At 36.3% G+C, this 24,976-nt stretch overlaps 1 protein-coding gene across 1 annotated transcript in view; it reads right to left on the bottom strand.

The window, feature by feature from the left end:
* Positions 1–9,139: 9,139 nt before the first annotated feature.
* The window catches only part of TBC1D22A (TBC1 domain family member 22A), a 139,823-nt gene continuing 123,986 nt past the window's right edge, over positions 9,140–24,976 (bottom strand). Inside the window, exon 13 of the mRNA XM_038153033.1 lies at positions 9,140–11,184. Coding sequence (XP_038008961.1) covers positions 11,056–11,184 — 129 coding nt within the window. The 3' untranslated portion in view covers positions 9,140–11,055. The remainder of the gene's footprint in view (positions 11,185–24,976) is intronic.

The raw sequence follows: 24,976 nt of genomic DNA, 5'->3' as shown, positions 1-24,976 counted from the left end.
TGATAAAAATTTAATTTGGAAAAAACTGAGAAGCTTAGACTCGCTAAACAGCAATAATAGTGGGGCTGAGTGCTCCCTACAAGGTTTTTTTTGCTTATACAGAGAAACCAAGTCAGAAAAAACAAGAATACATCCACAAAGAGATTTTGCTACTCCCAAAGAGGATCTGATAAGACTTTATACATCCACCTTTCATAAAATCAGTAAAATTTCTGTCAAATAGAGAAGGGTAAAGAAAGAAGTATTTCAAGGTGTCAGTCCCTTTGCATGAACTCCTTTGAAGAAGTGTAGTACCAGTTGTACATTTTAATTTCAGGGAACCAGCTGAGCTTAGGTAGAACCACTGAGAAATCTTTTACTTTTTACTTACTTTGATTTTGACACCATCATTGCTCCACCAATTCACCACAAAACATCAAATGAAAATAGTGGCCATCAGTATCTACGTACAACAATGGAAATTATTGTGTTTTTCAAGAGCCTGTGCTTCTTCCTAAAGTATGAGAGCATAATATTAAAATGTAAGGTATCCACGTTACAAAACTGTAGTACAAGAATCTCCAAACTGCCCAAGAGATGTTCTTCATTGGCAAGGAAAAGGTCCTGAAGATAAATCTGTTTCAAGTAACAGATGAGTTATGTCAGATATTCTTTATCACAGCATATATTGCAGTTGAGATAGCCACAATACACAGAGCATGACCATACAATTTCAGAAAGCTTCAACCCATGCAGAGTCACATCATACCATATCAGAAGGCTTCAAGCATCTGCCCTTCTTGTTCTTTAGCCTAACCTTTTATTCCCTCATGTTGATGCATTGCCCCTGTGTGCCCTCTGTTCCCTCTGGTGGTTGGTCAGTGCCCCTGGGCACTCCATGGCTCACTGCTGTCAGTGCTGCTCACCTGCTTCTCACAGCTGTGCCCACTGGGGATGAGGCTGGACCACAGCCACTGGCTCTCCCAATCATCACAAACTGTGTACCTACAATTCCTTTTATTTTCCCTCAGCAATGGCATGGAGTAGATGGAGTAGGAAAGGGAGGTATTCCTATTGCCCATTTTCACATAGCTGACTAATCCATCTCAGTTCTTGGCACACATGTCCTCAGTGACTGGGAGCAGGACAGAGGTTGGAGGCTGTCTCTGTATCTTTGTCTCTTTGTGGTCCCTGGAAGCAACTTAAAGAGATCCTCTGAGCAATGTAGGCAGTAAAGTCGCTGTTTAAAGGTGGCACTGTGAATAATACCTGTTGGGTGACAACATAGCTGCTTCAAAAATATGCTTTGCCTTCCTTCTTTCTTTATCCTGCTATCCAAGACAATCAAATGGTCAGTATCTTTATTTGGTTAGAGATGTATTGGACTGCTTTCCTTTCAACAGATTATCCAGTCAGATTAAATCTTGTCAATTTTTTTTCCTTTTTTCTTCTAGAGAAAGGAGTGGTATTTCTGTCCTTGGATCTTTTTCAGGCTATTTCTCTTCATCTCCTATTGTAGTTAGGGAAATTCCAGATGCATTTTTCTTCTATTGATCTATTTTGCCTAGTCACCATAAATTTCAATGTTCTTCCTCTGCTGCATTTGTTCCATCAGTTGTCTTAACTGGCAGTTTCTTTAATAGTCCTTGTTCACATATGAGATTTTCATAGCTTTGAGCTACTTCATTTCTTGAGAGAGAAAATTAATTTGCACTTTAAACATAAGCAACACTTAGTCCCCATTCAGGCTGCTTTTACACTGTGGGCTGCCTCAGATCTATCAGGTTTGTTGTTGTTTGTTTTGCCCAAATTTCTTTCTTTCCTTTAATAAAAAAGAATCTTGTAATTGGAACCTGGTTTCAAGTCCTGAAATGACACTTTCTTTCACTCAGGCCAACCAAGAAAAGAAACCTATCAATTATTTCTGATGTTTAAATCACTTCCTTTCCAATAAGCCAGAAGCTGATGCTGTATCATTTTTCTCATTCTGTAGCTCCTGTTAGTGTGCCTTAAAAGCCAGTGGGGAAAAAAAAGCTTATAAAGATGATTATAAAAAAAAATGGAGATTGATATTTGTGCCATTACTAAATTCTCAAATATATTTGATGCATACAATATAAAGTTACCACATAATATGACAGATTAAGAAGATTTTTCACAGTTCTAACACCTAGGGCCCAAAACTGGATGTGACAAAAAATTCAAGAGTACACACAAATGTTTTGCTGAGTTGTTTTTTGAACTGAGTTTAAAACCTAGCTGGCAGTGTTTACTAGTCTCCAAGAAGTTTTCCAAAATACATGCTGGTCCTCAGGATCCCAAAACTATCCTATATTGGTTTGAAGCCAATTTCTGCTTGTTGGGGCTGTATCAATCCATAGATATCATTTACAGGTAGCTTGCATGAGTTCTACAATATGTTACCAATTATGGCATCTATGCCCTCTAACCACCATTTTCCTCCAACCATTTCTGATATCTCCAAAGTTAGAGGAAAGTTGGTTTGAAAGAAGTCTAACAAAATCTACATCAAGAGCCCAGAGCAGCTTAAGGAACTGAAGCAATAATTCAGAATGAAAAGAGGCATCTTCACAATGTTCCTGCTCAATAAAACTTGATGTATTTTTCCCTAGCTCTACTTGATAATTTGAAATTAAGAGTACCTGTGCTGTCTTACAGAAAATTACAACATCAATACTTTACAATAGCATGGTGCAAAGTACAATGAGTGTATGCAAGTAGCAAGGTAAAAGACTGATGCTATTAATTTAGTTGAGGGACAACAATTTAAAGTGGACTGGTTGGGCTCTGATACAGAGATGGGTTTCGAAACCAAGGAGGGGACTACATGGAAACCTGCCAAACCTGTCATTTCTGAAGCCCTCTCTATGAAAGCTTGTCTTTTCTCCTGACATGGTAAAAAAACTCAACCCCATTCATAAAAATGAATGCAAGGTTTAAAAGAGCTCTGAGAACTAGCCTAACCTCTGATATGCAGACACTGTGTGTCACCTCCCATCACAGGCAGGTACATCTCAGACAGCTGCTGGATTCATTCTAAACTTCAGCAGTAGCCTCCAATTTTTCCATTGCTAATGCTGTTGCTTCATATCAGTGTACTTCAACAATGGTTTCACAACACTGAAGTTACTTTGTTTATCCCATGGATTGATAATATGCTACAAGTGGGTTACTAATGTGGGGAGGTTGTTTATTTTTGTTTTAATAAAGAACACAATCAGGACACAATAAGGCCATTTTATTGCTAGCATACTGTGTTCCCAAGAAACATGCAGGTGTATGAAGTGAATGTATTTCACACTAATTTGTGGATTGGAAATCTGGTCAGCTAAGCAGGGCCTCCTCTGGACATTCGTCAAGTCCTTGGTCCCTGTCAGATATCACCATCCCAGCCAACACTCCCTGTAGTGCTCCACACATTCCATTCTGTGAGGTAGGATCTTTATCTTCCTTACTGTCTGGAAAACAGATTATACAGTTTGGATGCTACTTAAATAGGAAGCGTAAACCCGACCATTACTATTACTTTTGGTTAGACAGAATGGGAATTTGTGTCCTATACATTTTAGTTAGCAGCCTATAACATTTATTTACATAACAGGCGGTAGGAGGAAGATCACAGTGCAAAGATTCCATTTTAAAATGAAGTAATTTGTCAACATTTGTTTTTCCACTCATTTCAATTTGCATGCAAGGATACTAAGTTTTATCTCTGGCTGTGCTACAGGGCTATAGTTTATTCACAGCAGGAGAGAGAGCAAATATAAACAGCAAGCTAATGGGCTGAGCCACCATCTCGCTGGAGCTGAAGCTTACCTTCAGTTGATGTCACAGTACAGTAGCTGCAGCAAACAAGTCACGTGAGCTCCAGATTATAACTTTTTTTGGGCCATGAGAATGAATGTAAGATTTGAAATTCAAGTGTGCATTTTAAGAATGTATCTGAGGCAGTTTGTGATTCTTTCTAATTTATGTACATGGAATGCTGTTTGAAACTGCAATTGTAGCAGCCACTTCAAAATACCAAACTGGCAATGTTCACATCTATCTATAGATGCCCACTATTTGTCATCTGAGCTCCTTTAGAGCCAGTGGAGAGACAGAAAACTTTTTGGGTGTCACTCACTTAGAATCACAGAATCATAGAATGGTTTGGGATGGAAGAAACCTTCAAGATCATCTAGTTCCAATCCCTCTGCCAGGGACCCCTTCCACTAGACAGGGTTGCTCAATGCCCCGTTCAACCCAGCCTTGAGCACTTTCAAGGAGGAGACCTCCAGGGCTTCACTTGACCAAGCTGTTCCAGTGCCTCACCAGCCTCACAGTAAAGAATTTCTTCCATATATCTAACCTAGATTTCCCCTCTTTCAGTTTGAACCCATTACTCCTTATCCTGCCATACAGTTCCTGATGAAGAGTCCCTCTCCATTTTCCCATTTCAGATCCTGGAAGGTTGCTATGAGGTCTCCACACACAGCCCCAGCTCTCTTAGTCTGTCTTCATAGTGGAGGTGCTCTGTCCCATTATAAATGGCATGTTCCACCTCTGTATTTGCTCCAAAAGTTCCATGTTCTTCTTCTGCTGGGGGCACCAGGCTCTGGCACTTGGCACAGGCAGGGATGATGGCACCTTGAAGGGCTTGAGCTCAGCTGGCTGGACCCTGGTGCAAACAACACCAAGGCTGTGGGTTCAGTCCTGAACAGGTCATTCACATTAAGAGCAGGACTTCAAGATCCTTGTAGGTCCCTTCCAAGTCAGAACAGTCTGTGGTTTGGAAATAAAGACCTGAATCTCTCTCCTGGCTGTGAAAGGAGTGTGACAAAACCTCAGATGTAGATGTTTCTCCATTTCTGACATACCGTAAGACTGGGGAGAGAGTAACTTGCATAAATAAGCAAAGTTACTACTTATCCAACACTAAATCTTTTGTCCATTGACATACCCCTGTCAAAACAAATATTCTGTGACCATTACATTTTGTGGGGCATGCTTGTTGGATTTGGGAATCCTTTGCTGGCTACAAGTATCAATTTAACTTAAATTGCTATGAAAATTGAATAATATTATATATGCATATTCTTTACAAAATATATTCTTTTCAGAGCATTTCCATAATGAATACAAGTTTTCAAAACTGAACAGGGGTCCTTGGATGAAGAAAGATGGACTTTTCCTTATTATTCTTTCATAGATAGAGACAATATTATCCAGTATTATTTGAATTATCTGGATTAGCTATTATAACCCAGAGAATGACTGTACATGCAACAACAGGCTAGCCCTTAGCATCAAAATATTCACATAAAGTTTCTTTACTAAGAATGGGATGGCTGCTTCACCTGAATGTGAAGAACTCTGATGCCCTGTATTTGACGACAGTGATGAAAAGTACTCCTTTTTAAAATTTATACTGATTTTTTCACTGATGCAATAATAGTAAAATATCTGGGGAAAAATATAACAGTAAAAATTTTCTTTACTGATATGCCAACTTTATTCATTTCTGCATGCAAAAGCTGAACTATTTATTTGCAAGAGGCAATTCATTCTATACAGTTGCAGCAAATACTTGTTGATGCCTTAGGAAAAGTTTTACTTGATCACATAAGTATATGACTAAATTTCTTTCTCCAGATATATAGATTATTGTTAGCTACAGTCTGAAAGTGCCTCTACAAACACAGCTTTAATCTGGAGCTACAGACTTCTTTTTTGACCACAAGAGATGAAAAATTACCAAGTCTCTTTGCTGTTTGAATGAGATTTTATGAGTGAGATAGCCATCTAACTATTGATAAGCCTGGGCGTCTCATTGCCTCCTGTGAGCTGTCATGACAGATACATATTTTGTATTTCTGATGCTGCTAAAAGAGTGAACAGAATTGATCAAATGGGCTGGTAGCAGGAAGTGTTCACTGGAATTCTCAGATCTTTCTGGAGGAAGATGGAAATGTATGAAAGTATGTAAGCTGAATTTCAAAACAGCTACATGTGAGAGATTGCATCCTGAGTTTAAGGATGAAGTGGTCTAAATACCCCAAGAGGCAAATTTTCTCCTGTCTAGAAATCAGAAATTATTGGGAATAAAACTCCTCTATTCTCCCTGTTTGGTTTTGTTTTTTTTCTTCAACTGCTGTAAATTTCAGAATGCTCTTCCTCCCATGAAGGAGGATCTCTGAGAAGGCACAAGTGAGTGATGGTTGGATGAGAAATTTCTGCAGTAAAGTGGATTAGATCCCCAAATCCAGATCTCACAGAAATGAGATCTCAGTTCTGAAGGATACATAACAGCAAAATCAGACAAGTATGTATACTAAATCTTGATTGTTTTGATAACAAAGACTGAGCACCTCTGCCCATACTGGTTGCAATTTCAGACTTTAATTTTCTCTGATGTGGAAGCTTGATTACAAGAACAAACATGGAAGCCCAGTTCAAACAACCATTTACTGTGCACACTAATTCTCCTTTGGAGAAGCTTTCGAAGCTTGTGGGAAATTGTAGGAAATTTCTGTGGTCAGAAAAAGCCCAATTTTCAGATCACCTGTCTCTGAGAGACTTTCTCTAGCAGCACATCTCTCAGCCTCTCATTTCTGGCACATGCATTGACTGTCCTGTGGGCTCCACACAGAAGACTTTGAAGTGTTAAGAGTCTCTGATATAGAGCCACAGCAGTTTAATTATTTTCTCCCGTGCTGCCTCAGCTACACTAAGCTTAAGGAATTAGATGGGATGCAAGATTTTAGCTTTAACTTATAAAAATGCAAATGATCTGGAATTGAATTGCTCAGGAACTTGACTCTCCATCATGCAGTGATAAGAAGCACTTGAGCTGCAGTTCTTTCCCATGGTACAGAATTCTGCCTGAATGATGGCTGGACTGGGAGCCTTTCCACCTCACCTCCTCTTCCAATCTCCAAAGAATTTAACGTGCTACAAAGTACTTATCTTCCACTCCACTGTTTTCAAGGAGGAACTGACCTGAAGTACAGATCAGATTTTCAGAAAGTCCTTTCTGTTGTACTTCACATTTATATCCATGGAAAGTCCCCCATCTGCCCAGACAGTTTTCCAGGACTCCTTTTGCACAAGAAAAATCAACAAATACCAGCACATACCTTGTGACCCTTTGGGCCTTTGCTCCAACTTCTTGATCTCTCCTGCTTTTGAAAAAACAATTTGAAAGACCTCCCATTGCTGATTTTATGCAGGATCTTTAGAGGATTATAGCAGATAAAGAAACACAAGTTTTACTGAAGGTGAGAAACCAGCGTGATTACAAGTCATTGTCATTCAAGCTCATAACAGACAGACTGCCTCTGCATCCCTGTCTCTTCTCCCCTGAATGCGGTGTGGAGTTTTAAAGAGAGAAGTTATTGTCTTTGCCTTCCTTGTATATTTTCTCACCACATACACTGGATTATTGGAAGTCTCCTAGTTTCTTGACCTAAGGGACTTGAGCTACCTATATATAGGTATCTCTCCCTGATAGTTAATCTGCTTAAACCATCTTAGTTTTCAGATCCTATTGACCCTATCACCTGTTTACTGTTTCCTCACTATGAGCTGAAATTTCCCCTTCTCCTTTACCCCCAGAGCCATACAGAATTCTGTGCTTCCTCTGTGTGCCTTGCCCTGATTTGCTTCACCTTCTCTTCAATTTAATTCTGCTGTGGTGTCAAATCTATCTTCAGACTTGTTCCAGAAAATGCTCCATACCCTGATGTACATGGTCTATGCACAGACACACCCTTGGAACTTGCCTGTATTACCAACTTGCAAAACCTACAAGATACCTGGGCAGAGTGATAGAAAAGTAACTGAGAACTGAGGTTCTGTTAACCCATCTCCTCCTGGATAAAGGCTTTTGAGGCTGTAAAACAGAAACACAGAGAATCCATGCTTTGGCATAGGGTGCAATGTTCTTGAAGAAAAAACAAACACAAGCTTTCTGCTCTATTTAGCACTTCATAAATACGTGTTTATTTCCTCATCTTTCACCAGTTTTACAGTTTTAACCAGTGCCCCAGTGGTAATGTTTGTCAGAAGCATACAATTGAAGTTCAGATAGTTCTATTCTGGAGTTAGGAAATGAAAAAAATTAACTGGCCTTTCCATACGGAACAGTGCCAAATAATAATGAAACTAATTTTTATAACATATTACAGAGTTACCTAAGATTTCAACTTACATTTCTATCTTACTCCATGTACTGTATTTACACAGTTAACTAAGTTATTATTTACATTTTTCAAATTCTTTAGTCATTAATCTTTTTATATTGTACATTCTAGCTTAAACTTTTATTACAGAAATTATTTAACACGCATTTCAGACACTGTAATTTAAATATTTCACATGAGTTCTAGGAAATGACTGCCTGGTTTCACTAGTGACGTGTCAAGATGCCTCCTTCATAAGAAAATACGTATTACAAAGGAATTTTATAATATTCAGAATCTTGAATTTTGAAAAAACTAAGTACATGGGATGTAATAATGATAATGCTATTTCCTTTTCTATGCTTTTTTTTGGAATGACATTTTACCTGAGATGTAAAAATTGTTAAACGTGTGGGCTTTTGATAAAAATTTGAAATTTTACACAAATGTTGGCCTTCTATTTACGGAGAACTACTCCTATCTGCATAGATATATAAATGTTATTTATATATCTATATCATATTTTCCAAAAAAGTCTATATCTACATAAATAAACATTGGTATTATATTAGGAAACTTCCCACTATCCTTAAAAAGCAATGTGCTCAAGTACAATATCAACTTCTGACACAGACACTATAGTAAATGTGACCTCTAATGGTAATACTTCCTTCCAAGGGAAGTAAGAGGTACCTGTTGAATTTGGAAGACATGACAGACAACTTATGTGGACCCAATGAAGGAAATTTTATCTATCCAGTCCCAAAAATGTTATGCAGGAGCATCTGACATAGCAGACAACTTTGGGTCAACTTTCCATGTTACATGTAACTACCTAAATAATGTCTTATTAGAAAAAAGTTAATTATAGAAAACCTTACACCAGTTAATGCTGTGTTGTCTTCTCTCATTACAATAATAAGCATTTCTATTAACAAATGACTGCAGATACTAAGTTTAAAGCAAATGGAAGTAGGTTTCATGTTTCTTTTATTCTGTTATTGGTAGACACTGTTAGGCACAATATGACATTCTTTGTAAACATAAATTTTGATACATTAGACCACGAACTGAAGTTACAGAAAGCAGTACACAGACATGTAAGAAGCACAGATCCACTACACATTCCAGGCACAAATGCAGCCATCTGGGAGGCCTGACCCTGTATCCATCACAACTGAAACACCCAGCTGACACCAGTGATAAAGAAATGCATCCTAGTTGCCAAACTAGGTTTCTGAAATAATTCTCTTTTTATCTTCTACTGAAGAGTTCATATACTTTTAAAATATAGATGGTCTCATAATCACATGGTGGTAAAAATGTATTTTACTTTATTTACCCTGAAACACCTAATTATTATGAAGTCTGTGTGAAGAACTAAGGCCCCTAAAGCAAGTAATGTAACTAATACATTTAGAAAGCTCTCTTCAAAATATGTATCCACATATTTTTAAGAAGTTGAAAATAATCTTTCAATAACAAGTCATAAGAGAAAATCTCTTGAAGGTTTCTTATTTCCCAAACTTAAAAGTGCACTACACTTCCTGTGCAATGCTGTGCAACTCAAGAACCAAAGTGAGGAATAGTAAGTCTGAACTTTTATGTGTATTGCTTATTGCAACTCCCACCCTTCACAACCTGCATGTGTATGGTAGGCACAAATTAATATGAGTTATTTACATCCAACAGAGCAAAATTAGAATTCTTAACAGAAAATATTTCCTGAAAAAAACAGTGCACTTGAATTATGTAAGTTTTAAGAAATTATTCAGTATCCCATGGTTATATGAAGAAACATTAATTTTGGTCTATGAACTCATAGAGCATTTTTGTTCTGCTAATGACCCACGAGCAATCTGAGTATACAGTTACTGTTATTGTTGTTGGGAGCTAGCTCTCTTTCTCTGAATAATCAGGAAAAGGGTATTAAATTATTTAACAAAAAAGCTTTGGGAAGATATATTAATTTTCCTTTTCTAATCGCTAGAAATGGAGAATAAGGCAACAACTGAGATAAAAATATATCTTGCTTAGTAAACCAAGCCTCTTAATACATTTCTTAAAAGTGAAATTTCATGCTGAAGAATTGCAAGGCCTTAAAAGATAAACTTTAATTACTTTGACAAGACCTTGCCTTCTTTTTAATTCACTATTTTAAAGCACTCCAGAATATATTGAGAAGGACTTATTTCAGGGCAATAGATGAGTCTTCAGCTTTAAGTAACTCCATTTTATGGCTAAAAAGCTTCTATAGCATCCTTCAAGACTGAATAATGTTTAGAAAAATGCCACCAATTTCCATTACAACCTTCTATATTCTTATATTATAGAAGTAATCTAACCTAATTCCATGGAAAAACAACAGATGGTATGCTAATATCAGTGTCTTCTGAGTTATAACCAGACCTCAAAACACAGGCCTTGCTGTCTCATATGGTCTGTATGATCAAGGAAAAGTTATTTTTTTTGTCACTCAAAGTAGATTTCACCAACCAAAACTGGCTGATAAAGTCATGGCAGGTGACACTGAAGTAATGATAAAACCATTCCATAAGTAGTTTTAAGTCTAAAGTACAATTGAAAAATTGCTCAACATAAATAAGAGAGACAACTATGCTATTTAGAGAAGGGGAAAAAAGAAGAAAATTATAAGACTTCTGAACCCATTTTTCATGCTGAGCAAAAAAATTCACTTTTAAGTTCATTCGGAGCTCGATATCCTGCTTTGTCTGCTTCTTTGGTATTCTGTTCTCATTCTGCAAACTCTAACAGAATTTTAATGGTCATCTTACTTCAAATGAAAGAGCAATGAGCTGAAAGCATAACCAGAACAACAGATGCCATAATACTGCAGAACACGTTGCTTCTAATGATTTCTGTCTCTTTATATTCACTTCTTGTAATGATTGGGTGCGTCCGCAAATGCAAACTTCAGTCTGTAGGCCTCTGCTAGCAGCACACTGATGTCTTCATTTCCCCAGTGTACTGTGGGCAAATTCTGTAAAAATATCAGTAACTCCTAATTAAAAAGAAAAGAAAAAAAAAGAAGTAAATATATTATTTCAAATAGAAGTGTAATAACTGTATATTACTTATACAATGATCATTTATGAGCAACCACTTGTGTAGCACCTCTGCGTCTCAAACAAAGCTGAGATCCAATTAGATTTAGTGATTTTTACATAGATACTTGCTATTCAACCTTTCAGTTCAGAAACCTGCTATTAATTGTAGCTGAAATATAGTCATTTGATAGATAATTTTTTGAGAAAAATAATCTGTGTTGCTGCCTATCCAAATTATTTTTATGCTCCAGCGCATGAAGTTATACAATTGGATAAATTTTCAAAATTATGGATGATTGCTAAGTCTGGGACTCTCTCACAGCAATGCAAAAATAGGCTACTTCTCTACTTATACATGAAGAATTATAAAATAAATCATTATTTCAGTCAGCTGCAGTCAACTCCCACCTTGATTCTTAGCCCAGGTTTCCCACTCCCTGCTGCTTTCTGATCCCAAAATATTTTCCTGTGGGTCAGCTTTTCCTCTCTCTCATTTTCGGTTTAGGTGGAATTCACTTCCAAGAAGCCTAGGCCCAGAAACAGAGGTAACAAGAAGCTCCCTGGCACACAGTGCCTCTAAGCTCAGTTCTGATGAACATGCATCAAAATCCACCATGATCCTCAGCAGCACAAAGCCTCAAATCCTCATCTGTAGGCTGAAACCTGCCAGCTCTGAGAGGATTCTCTGGAAGATAAGCTACCACAAATTGTCTCCTGACTTCATGCAAATGACAATTTTTATAAGGCTGCTAATTTGACTAAACTCAGGAAGTTAGTTTGCTCTTTAATGAAAAAAATGGTGACCCATAAGGCCAGAAACCCTCAAATGTGATGCAAAAGCCACCCTAGGCCAAATTTGAAGTTCGTGTTTGAAAATTTCCATAGAGCAGATTACCTGTCTGCTTTAATTGTTTTGATAAACTGTGCCAAAACAGCAAAAGAGAAGTTTTGGATGAGTCACAACAAAATAAATGTGGATTTTTATGATGGGAGGTATAAGGCAATCTTAGGACTAAGTGAAGTTGTTAAGCCTGCTTGTATCTTCTAGGTGCTCTGTTTTTGCAGAAATAATGCAGACAATTTGTGCACATTTGTATACATGCATATATATTTGTGAGAATGTGTGTAAGTATATTTTTGTGGGAGTACATCTGTTCAGGTTTCTACTAAAGATCAGAAATAAGTAAATGGGAATGCATTAAAACCACAGCCATTATCTTGCTATATTATTGTTCTTCAGAGGAGTCTTATTTTCCTTGCCCCCCCTTCTCCCTTCTCTGCACCTTCTTTCATAGAAGATGGCTGTAGAAGCCCTTTGCAAGGATTCACTGATTTTAAGAAAAGACGGGAGCAGAAATTAACATTAAATCATTTCTTTGTGTTTGTGAGAAGATTATTTTGACTTCATCTATTTCACAGTCTTGCTATACTGGTTCTTGTAATATGAAAAGAGAAAGGATAGAAGTTGAGCAGTACTGTATATTTAATTATGAATAATAAGTAGTAATACAACAGAGTTAGCATGAGAATGTCTCTATTACACTTGAGAGAACACATTTTAATAAAGTACTGTACAATTGTCAAAATCCCACTCTTCTAAAAAAATTTCTATGTACTCATTTGACAGTTATGTTGATAACTGTAATTAATAAATTAGCAGTAGACTGTAGGAAGGTTGTGTGGAGGGATCATAAATGGCTTCCTCCATGAAAGTTCTTTTCTCCTTTTACAAAAGTAACTTTCAAGCAGCTCTAGGACACAGCAATTAATTCAGTGAGCTTTGTGAAATTACCTCTTTTACTCTTTGCAGTCTCAAGACTTTTCTGGGTCAGACTACTGGTGCAAATGATTCATATTGCTGGAGCAGTGTTTCAGTTTTCTTTTGGGCTTTGGAACATCCAAAGGCTATGGCTTCAACATCCATGCTATATGAAATTTAACATAGAGCTCAAATCTGAAATAGGACTGTTAGTGATGAACTAGTTTAGTACATCTACCATTAATTTCAAATTTAATAATAGTTTCCATCTGAATTAAATATATAAATAAATGGCAGAGTAATGCATTTACTGTCTCCAAGTCCACTTCTGTTTGAGTGGGCATTTTGCAACTGTTACCAGGGGAGAAGACCAAAGTCTAAGACTGATACTGACTAGTGAATATGTGTTATAAATCCAGGTAAAGTAACTGGCCAAAGACATCCTACTTGCATGATTGTCTACAGATAATGCTTATTTTCCTCTGATCTATTACAGAGCTTCAAAACTTGCTCAGATAGAAATAAAGCTAACATCTTTTTAAAAATAAAGTAAAAATTGGAAAAAACTTCACTAAAGAAAATGTTATTTTTTATAAATAAGAAAATTTTATTTTTTGTTTACTGCTAAAGAAAATCATGCTGCCTTTATTGCTGCATATGGAGCATTCTTTGGAAATAAGGAAAACTACTATATTATAAACTATATAAACTACTATATAAACTATATAAAACTACTATATTATAAACTATATAAACCCTAAAGTCTTTGGATTTGAAGAATTGTACAAACACACTACTTAATATTTAAAAGACCACAGGACAAGTTTGTTTAAAACTGCTCAATTCAGCATTTTACAGTTTAAAAAACAAAACAAAAAAAAGAGCAAGAATTACTACAAGTGACTCAAGCTTACTAATTTATTTTTAATTATCTATTTTTTTTTTTGCCAACAGATAAACAGGAACTACTAAGCAGCATGTACAAATAAGGCATGCATACTAACTTCTTAGATTCATTTTCCTATCCACAACAGTATTAACATATAAGGCACTCTTTGAAATATAATGACTCATAATGTGAATTAACATTTACCATTAAAAACTTGTAGATGATAAATTGCCAGGTCTATTTCAGATGAAAACTGAGTCTAAAAATCAATCTTTGTAAAATATTCCTGGAAGAGTTTTGATTTCTGCTTAATTTAAATGGTATTGTGATGACACCTGGCTGAAGAATCAGCAGGCAGCCAGTACATCATAATCATCAGAGCTGGGGTTTCTAAAATCCCAGTCCAATGTTTGTTTATATTTTGGCTTTATCAACAAAAAATATGCTCAAAATTATGTCCTTTGCATTTGGCAGATAGAGTGCCCTGGTTTCCTGGCCTCTCACTGAGAGGAGCAGCTATATTAATCCCTTGAACTGGGGCCCATCTGCATGGCCCAGCCTGCCAGCACAGCTTCAGCTCCATTTGTGGTGTCTGCCCTCTCATGTCACACCAGGGAAAGGCATCTCCATCCTCCCTCCCTCCCTCCTTGCCAGCCAAGCAGAGGAGGATTAAGGTACCACTTGTATTTGCTCCTGCCCCTCATCAAGCACAAAAAGCGAAGAGATTTTATTCACAGTGTTACTCCCACAGTCAGGGGCTGCAGCTGATGCTACCCAGGACAGTGTGAGAAAACTGGAGTTTGTTAGCAGGGAGAACTAAGGCAGGATCTGAAAGCAGCTCTACACAAAGGGGGTTGGAAAGAAGAGGTGCCAAGAGGCAATAGTAACAAGCTGAAGCTAGCTTGTCATAGGAAGCTAACTTGTCATAAGAAAACAATCCTTTGCAACGAGGGTGCTTGAGCAGCTTGCCAGGGAAACTGTAAATCTGTCCACTGGGATTTTCACAGCTCGCCTGGCACACCCCAGAACAGGCTGCTCAAGCTCCAGTGCTAGCCTGGCTTGCAGCAGCAACTTGCACTATGGACCTAACTTCCACAGTGAAATTTTCCAGTGTTTTATTTTTTAAAGAACCTGGGCTTAAATAGAAAAGAAATTTCAAAGTGGAAAAAAACCAAACAAAAAACGCAAACAAACAAAAAAATAAACACACCAAAAAAAAAAAAAAGCTAAACATTTGGATAATTTCAAGAAACAATAAAGGTATGTTTCCTGACAAGTAGAAGTTTGTATTTTTCATTTGTAATTAAAGGATAATTAAAGGATATAGGCTGGTGCAGCAGAGTTGCTGGGTCAGACTATGAATAAATTAAAAACCTATAAATCAAACTGACTTTTAAGTATGGCAAAAGATCTGAATGTAAACTATATACTAACTTTTGTAAGAGATTTCTGGTTTACATTGATATATTTAACCCACAATTCTGAAATAATTCTTCAGTACATTTGAAATTCAATGTTTTTGTTATCAAACAAAAACCTTATCTTTTATAGAATTTCACTCATCATATTTCCACAACTTTAACTACATTTGGATTTACACGATACTTTACACATGTGTGTTTGTAAAATATGCTACAACATTTTATATTGAGCATGCCCTACTATATATAAAGTATTTTTAAACACTTAGAAGTTGCTATATAGAGTGCATTTTTAAAGTAAATGTACTTTCAAAATCTATTTTTTCCCAGATAATTAACATGTATTCTAGAACTATTGTCTTTACCTTGTAATCAAGACAAGACAATGGTAAACATGCTGGAAGTGCTGTGGTATAAAAGCCCCTCTAGATGTATGAAGAGTAGAAGTATGAGATCTGTGTTTTACACACCACAACAGCAAGAGCAATACTCTTACTGTTAAGCAATGGCTTAAGAAGTGTTGTCAGACACAAAATTATTCTTGAGGGGAAAAAATGTTATCTCAGAAGACCCAACACACATATCTAAAATAAAATACCAGACTACCAGATAGATAGCTCAAAAAGGTGATTTCCAAAGCCTTTATTCCTCAGTTTCCTCTAAAATCAAAAAGGTCAAGGTCTGCTCCTTGTAGACTAAGTCAAAACTGAATATTAATAAAACTTCACAAAATCTATTTATAATAATTATTACAAAGTTATCAGCCTCTTACTCCTCATTGAGATTTTAACCCAGTGAAAACTCAGCATATTAAAACAATTTTTAAGAACTCCAAACCCACAGCAAAGAAAGCTAATGTTATCGTGTTTTGGAATCTGGTTCATTACCAAATCTCCTTGCAGTATGATGTCTGCTATGATCCTGGTAGAAATACAATTTTTAGCATAATATTGGCCACTAATACTGGTTATTTGGCCATGTCTATCTGTAGTTGTTATGCTATTTAATGTCACCCCTACTCTGACTCCGTATGTGGATCTTGAAGGAAGGAACATAAAAACCAGTTAGAGAAAACATGTTGATAGTTTATAAACATAAAAATGTTATTCTAATGAGCAAAACACTAAGGTATCTTCTGTGCTAATCAAAGCAGTATATTTAATTTGAAAATACAGAGTTTTTGTCTGTGTGAATTATTGACAAAGTTCAGTTGCAAGGTTGTTTGTTGTTTTGGTTTTTTTTAAGAGAAGAAACTTAACAGGACATAAAAAACAATAATAGTGTTTCCATTTCAGATAATACAGAATGGCAGTAACTAGAGTTAAAATCAAACTTGAACATACTGAGGACATTAACAAAGTTAGTTTTTAGTGTTAAAACTGAGAACCCATCTATTAATTTAACAAATAAAGGCATGCCTAAAATGCAGTACTTCTCTATGAGAGTTGTTAATCTTTCCTGCTGTTAACTGCAATGGAATTACAGTCTGAGTACTCCTAGTCTACCACACCTCTATTTTATACTGATAGGCACAACCTACCATCTTACTGTACTTTATGATAATAATCTTTACAATAATATACTTTAGGACTGTATATAAGTCACTTAAAGGTTAATCAAATTTTTATATAATCTTCAATGATTTGATAAGAAAATGCTAACAACTGTAATTTTAATAAGAGCTGTATACATTATTGAATATACATTTATAGAAACACATATAAAACACTGCAAAATTTATGCTGGCAATTTGATTAAATGGCCCCCTTATTTGTACTTTCCAAAGTTGTACTTGAAATCCCAGAACATAGCATCTACTTTTAAAGAACTAATGAAGTAAAATTCTACTAAAAATTTATTTAGAGTAATTACTGAGACAACCTAAGGAGGAAACCAATTATTGCCAGGAGGAAAAAAAAGTCTCATTTATCTTTTCAGATAATAGAAATGAGAAATAAACCTTATGCATGCATTAAAATAAATCTAAATTTTTTCATGGTTTTATGGGAAATTGCATAATGTTGGACCAGAGATAGAGCCAGATGACGATTCATACATTTGTTTGCAACCAGATGTAACCACTATACAGGCAAAAAAAATCCTTAATATAGGAATTATTTAATTCCTGTTTCCTTTACAGCATTCTTTTTTCACTTGATTGCATTTGGGATTGTCAAGTGTGAAAGGAAAGGATGGCCGGTGCCAAGTGGGCATCCCCTCCGTGGCCTCGGTCCCCTTCCCTGCACTGTGGAGCAGACAGACAGATGTGCCAGAGCTGCAGTGCCTCACACCTTCCAAGAGCTGCAGTAGCCAGGCTGGCACGGTGCTGTGCCATGTTAACCTCTAATCCTCTTCCCAGATATTTAGGATGAAGGATACCTGCTGCTTTGGGACTCAGCCAAGCTCACTACAAATCCTCCCCTGCCAGCCTGCTATCAAAGCAGTAACTGCAGCGCCTTGTGACATGAAAGCACAGGTCCAGCACACTCTGCAGAGCCTGGATGACCTTGTTCAGCTGCCTCAGTGCCACCTTTCCCTTCTCTCTGCCCCTTGCTGTTGATATGATAGTGCACCAAATGAATACAGCTCTAGCTCTGAGACAAGTCCTCTTTTCTTTCTTGAGTACTGTTTCTTGCAATATTCTCAGCAATATTCCCTATGCTGCTGCCACTTCTTCCTTCTCCAGATGTCCTAACCTGCTACACAGAGTTGCAAATAATGAGCTCTATTTCTGGAGTGCTGTGCCTCTTATTAATTACCTGTGTCTTGGAGTCAGAGAAAACATTTCTTTCCCGTTGGGCCCAGCTGGAACTGAGAATACTAAGATTTCAAAATCTAATATTAAAGAGATAGTAGGAATAGGTCACCTACTGCAGCTTAAGAAATATTTGCTGCAGATATGGGTTAAGAGGCATAAGTGGACCCAGATCCTTCAGTGGTACAGCTTAGTGCCTGTGCTGCTTCCTGAGCATGGAAAGCACACAGCAGCAATTAGCTGAGGCAGCACAGAACAGTCCCTTTTGGATCCTGAAAGCAAAAATGGTTCCTGTAACTTCCCAGACTACGGCTGAACCAAACCTTTGATAAGCACAAGATGGGGCAACACTGGTTTATCTGTGCTAAGTGGTAGGAGCATTGAAGTCTGCACTCGACACAGTCTGAAAGATTTGAGAGACATATTCTTGGCCAGTCATAAATCAGTGTCACTCAAAAACTTCCACCTGGAATGTGAAAGTTTAGAGGAAAGAAACAAGAGTCAAAAAACCCCAACTCAAATATTTGCTGAAATGCTGTAACACTGAACTTCCTAAATTCAATGCTAAATTTGATCTTTTCTTGGACATTCCTTTATTGTGCATTACTTACATTATGCTCCTACAATTCCCTGAAATGAACATTAATTCTTTCAATCAGTCTTATACATCTTAATTTTGACCTGTTTTTCACACACCATGACATGTCAATCAACAGACTATAGCACACAGAACTCAGAACAGTAGGAATAATTTTTTCTCTACAAAAAAAATTATATTCAGAATTCCAACTAGACTTGTCGCATCTTAAAATAAATATTTTTTTAAAAAATTTTACTATTTTACAGGTTAATTTCTTCTGCTACCAGCTTATTCAGGACCTCAAGGACAGTGGTTCTCAACAAGGATATATTTTTTTATCCTTTGACTCAAATACAGTATAAATATATATACATAACTATGTATATTCTTTGATTCAAATATACATTTTAATTCTTCATTTCAACTGGTCAATCTGCCATTAATCTTATGAAAACATAAAGTATGCTCTTCTTATAATTAATTTCATATTCCTAATAAGAATTTCACAGAAACACACCTTAACATCCTGAAAATGAAAGCTTATGGAAAGTTGATGGTTTTATAATTTCTCTTTCATGTTTTCCTTTTCATGACTACTGAAAAAGATTCCAGGACTCAGCATACTAAACTAGCAATTAAAGTCCTGTTTCATCTGGTATGGGTCTCTTACACAAGTCATTAGCAACCTTAATCACTGATCATAAAATATGTGGTTCTAAAGGACTCTGTCAGAGAAGTTGTGCTTAGCTTCAGCTCACTCAGCTGAAGAGATTTACATCTTCATTTCCAAGAGTATTGGTTTAAAAGTACATTAAAGGACCACATCTCAGCTGGTATTATAGATAGTCTTATTACCTTGTTCCCAAATAAAAAACAAACCCACAAGTAATCTCCGTCCCTAAAATAAGCATCAAATTTTTATGCTAGATCTTTTTCTTAACTGAACTTACTATCCACACATTATCATCACAGGTTTATAAGACTAGGTTAAGGAGTTAGAATCAAAGCAAGCATTGCCACAGAACCTAAAGGATTTAATGTCCCTTGCATCCCAAAACCTTCTATGATTCTATGATACTCAAACACTGATTTAAATTCAAACTTAAATTGGACAGTCAAACGTAAACAGTCCTAGTTTCTTTCTCACATTTAAACTAGAGAAAACAGAACTTCCACTGTACATATCTCAGATGGAAAATTAGTATCTCAGGAAGCTTCACACTTGTATCCAGGAAATAGAGCTGACAGTTCCATTGCTAGAGCTCAGAACAGAACAGTCCTGAACCACTCTGATTATACGTTTTGCCATATTGTTCTATGAAATATTGTCATATTGATGGAATCTGAAGATATGTGTACTTCCTATGTACCAAAATACAAATCATAACAAATAAATAATAAAAAGCCCAAGTATGTAATTTACCACTAGTTCAATCCAAAGCACAACAAATAAAGGAGAACAGATGCAAATATCCAGAATATAAAAAGTCATGAAGTTTAGTGGTCACTCTATAAAATGAAAATCCAAACAAAATCCATCCAAACACAGAATGTACTGTACCAATTAAGGCTGCAGCAATTATGGCAGAATTTAATTTCTGAAATGACCTACCAATAAGTTACTACATTCTATCTATTTTTTTTTCTGTAGTCAAGTAAGATCAAAATATTTCTATAGCAGATTCCAAGAGAAAATTTACAATTCTACCTTTCCATGAAGTCCATATGCTAACCACTCTTCTTGGTTTGGTTTTCCTGACCATCATTTGGCAATGCATTTTAAGTGGGACAATTCTGCAGCTACAATTTCACACATAGTTCATTTCCTTATCTACAATGACTTTGATTTTAACACTGTAGTATGTATAGCTAAAAGCTCAGCCAAAAATAAAGGAAAGAAAATCATAAAATACCAACTGAATATAATGAAGCACAGGAGAAAAGTGTATAAAAATTGTATGCATTTCTAAACTTATTATGTAATGACTATGTTTTGACAAAATGCTGTAAATGGTTCTGAGTAAAATCTCATCTGGTTTTAGAGAAAACATATATTAAGGATGGCTGATGCAAAATTACCTGTTTTCTATAACTTAAGTAGTATTGCCTGAGATATGTAACTTTTACATCCAATAAATATGTCACAGTGCAGAGCTTCCTTAAACTAGTGTATTTTTAGAAGTAAAACAAGTAGTCCTAAACACAGCTCAAATGGAACATTGTCAGTATCCTAGGGGATATAGGGCTGAAAGGCCAGTTCCATTACATTGCTCAATCACCACCAAATGAAGCCACACTTTGGTGTTTTGTTCTGAATAACAACCATTTCCCACTTGCCATGACAAAGCCCATAAAGCATTTGTGCACCTGTAAGAGACTTAAGGACAGCAGTACAGAGAACCAATGACTTGGCAGTGGAAGAGACCTTCATGAAGATATCACTGTTAAAAGAAACAACCTGCCCCATCTGATAACTGAAAATTTCCCAGTTAACTTGAGAAGCCTCACAAAAATCAATATGAAGTAATCCGAAAATCCCTTCATCTCTGAGGAAAATGCCACTGTTCAAATTAAGAAATCAATTAAGCTTCCTTGGTGAGCACAGCACACAGGCACAAGAACACAAGACAGGGAATCACCCAAGCTGCAGAGGTTTTCCCAACGTACAAAAAACAACAACATCCCCTCAAATTTCTATACAACCCTTGATGCCTTAAGAAAAAAATACATTATATAGAATGCTTCAGTCAGAGGGAAATTCCAAAAGTGCATCCATAGACAACAGACTGAAGCATCAATTCAAATTAACACAATGTAATCCAACTGTACACTATAAGCTGAAGAATTAAAATATACCAAACCAGTAAATACTACATGAGAAACACAATTAATAACTGAGACTGTGCTCAAACACCTTCGGTTTGTTTGGGGACAAGAAAAATCCCAAACCAGGATTAATCTTCCTGTACCACACAATAACATAAATTTATCAAGTTTGTTAGAAAATATATGCTGCTCTTTATGTCCTGATATTTTGCAGACCAGATGCTTCACTTTATCTAATAGTTTATAAATCAAAGTGAAATCATTTATATACTTTTGATCTTTCACCAAAATTACATCATGACTTAAATCTTTACCCCCATTATAAAGCAATCCAAAGGCATTCTAGAAGATTATCATATTCTCTATCTAGGTTTGCTTCACAAGGTTAAACAAGAAACATTCTACAGCTCTCTGCTAAGGTCAGTTCTTCATTTCCCAGTCTATTGTTGTTAAACATAATTCTAAAGAAATTACATAAAACCCAAATAAGTAATTCTCATGCAAGTCTCAGAGAAATGCAATTTTTAAAAATAATATTTACTGGAACCATGGAAAGATAATAACTCTAAATGGAGTACTTGGAAGCCCTAAGGTACATATAAATATCCAAAGGCCTTGGACTTCTAAGACCATTAAAATACTATCACACTTTCTTTATATAATATTTATTTGCCTTTCTTACACATCACTATACTGATAAAAATAGATATCTACAAATCAACTTTGGCCAGCCAGAATATGAGATTAAATTTCTATAAAAGATTATAAATGCCTCAAGTTTCAGGAAAAATATGTGTTGGTAAACCAAAAGCTGAATGAAAGGCTCTAATGCAAAGCCAGTACATTTCTTTACTTTACTTATCTACAAAAGAACAGCCTCCAGACAAGCATGAGAGATCTGAATGCCTTTTTAGTACAGTGGGTGACAATGGGCTAGGTTAATCTCTTCAGACTGCTCATTTTTAAAATGTCCAAAGTGAAAGTGGTAAAAGCTCTGAGGCTATGACTACCTCTTCTTGGTAATCCTGGTCCACACACATAAGGAAATAAACAAGTTTACACTCAAACTTTAAAAGAATCTACACATTGAAAGCAGTGGCCTCTGTCATGGTGTCAATACCCAAAGAGCAGTTTGGCCAAAAAACACTCTGACAATTGCACAGCAACTCTAGAATGGTCACCAAAGATCAAATAGGTTAAAGTTTTTGATTTCCCACCATGTAAGGAGAAATATTACTAAAACCAGAAAGAATCAATACGGAGAGGAAAAAATACTGTTTCCATGATAATTATTTCAGCATGTGACAACTAGTATTACATAAACTGAATATGAGTAATATTTTGCTGTATTTCTTCGAGTTGTTGGGTTCTTACACCCACTTGGTTTTATAAAAATTCCAATTACATTAAGAAGAAGGTTGTGGCCTTCAGAGATTCACCAAAAAATCTATCTGAAATGGTTATCCAAAGAATCAAAACCAAACAGAAGCCAAATAGGTTTTAAGAAAAACATTGTACCTAAATTCATTTTCTTTGGATAACTGGATTTGTGACAACATTATTTCTTTTACAAAACCATACCTTGTGAATAAAATGTCATTTTGTTTAAATAAATAAACATGACCAAAAAGTGTTTCAGGGTCTGGCAAAAAACCATACTAACAGCTCTAATGGATAAACATTTCAGTGATGCATTGCGTAGTATAACGTGTTTGATGGGCTGGTCTCCAACAGTAACACATCTCTCATTTGTTTCTGCTTCTGTAGAAGGCAGATGAGAGGAGGAATTCCTGTATTTATCACAATAATCTCCTAGAAAGGACACTATAGCACAGCTTGGAAGATGTGACCTTTTCTCACAGAAGAGAATAAAGGTGTCGACTATGAAATATAACTTTCAGGGGTATATTGCTGCTAGCAATTTTGGGTTGTTTAATAGGCTTGCCTGCGAGCTGGCACTGCCATAGCCGGTCCATGCTGTGCTCTGTCATCTTTTCTCAGGGGTGGCAATATTTAAGAAAGGATGTGGTAGAGAACAACAGCTATTAAGGATTTCAGATGCCCCTTTTTAACCTGCTGAACTATGGGGATCAGCACCTGGAACTAAGCAAGATGTGTGAGAATTGTGAGGAAAAGAAATTAACACAAAGCTTTAGTGAACCAGCTCCCGAGGACTGGATGGAGCCATTGCTATTCATTCAGCTAACAGCAAGCAAATGCTACTGCGAAGAAAACAAATTAAAATGGGATAAATGAGAGCTCTTTGTATATTTGAAAAGGGATGTCTAATGCAAAAAACACTACAGAGAGCAAGGCAGCTGAAAGATCTAACCAGGAGGCTATGATAGTAATAGTAAATCTGCCATAATGACATTTCTGGAAAAAATCTAATTCTGATTTGTTTACAAGGATGACAAAACAACAGGCATTTCAATTCTTGTTATTTTTACTGTCTTGCAGTAGCAAAGAGACAATTTTGTTGAAAGACAGCAAAATCTACATGCACTACCATTTAGGAAACCATAGGAGAGAACAGAAAATTGAAAGAAAGAAAATTAATCCTCCTCCATCTTCTTGTCTCAAAGAAAGGCATATGTCACTTCATCCTATTACTAAGCTCATACTCCAAAAGCTCCTGGTTTCTCTTTGTTCTCTTATCAGTAGTTTTGATTGAGTTTGGTTGTCAAGTGTACAGGCTCCTGTGATTTTAGTCTTCTCCAGGGTTACACACTGATAAGGCCAATAATTGACATTGTTATGCAGCAGGTTCTGCTGAACAAATAAACATGGAAAGAAAACAGTTTTCTTTGTAGAGAGATGTCTCCAGTGACAGCTGTGAATTACTAACTAAATGGAAGTCCTGCCAGTGCATTTAGTTTAGCAGGTCACTTAAATTGCTCAGGATGAACAGGAGTTCTTCCTTTGTTCAAGAAAAATCTTTTTTATATTGAAATGGAGAAAATGCAGAGATCCCTTTGTGATATTTACTGAAAATAAATTTTAAAAAATTGGTTGGTGAGAGAAATATAGGATACAGGAATCAGAAAGTGCTTGTCCTAGAAACTTACAGGACAGTAAAATCAGATTTTCATTCTGTGGAAGATTTGATTTAAAACTTGAACAGTAACAGCAGCACTGTGAAGTAGAAGCCATAAAGCAAGGCTTACTGGAAATCCCTTCAGGTTATACACACCTAGCATCACATATTGCCTTTTCTGTAGCAGAAATCAGACCAAACAAAACTCTTGCCAACATGTGCAGATGAAGGGGACCCCAGTTCTGTATCCCAGCCTCCAAACCACACTGCTCAATCCCTAAGGAAGTTAGTCCCAGCATCCTTAGAGGTGTAGAGGTCTGAACAAAAAATATACGTATATTTCTTTATACTTCATGTAGCCTTCCAGGACAAGGACGGACACAACTTAGAGGCAGAACAAAATCAACTTGCTTCTAGAGTTCAAAAACAGAATTGAATATGGTAACAAAAATTAAAAGCAATAAGGAAAAAAACAGTGA

This window comes from Motacilla alba, chromosome 1A, assembly GCF_015832195.1.
Source record: "Motacilla alba alba isolate MOTALB_02 chromosome 1A, Motacilla_alba_V1.0_pri, whole genome shotgun sequence".
NCBI lineage: Eukaryota > Metazoa > Chordata > Aves > Passeriformes > Motacillidae > Motacilla > Motacilla alba.
This window is presented reverse-complemented; position numbering and strand designations above follow the sequence as displayed.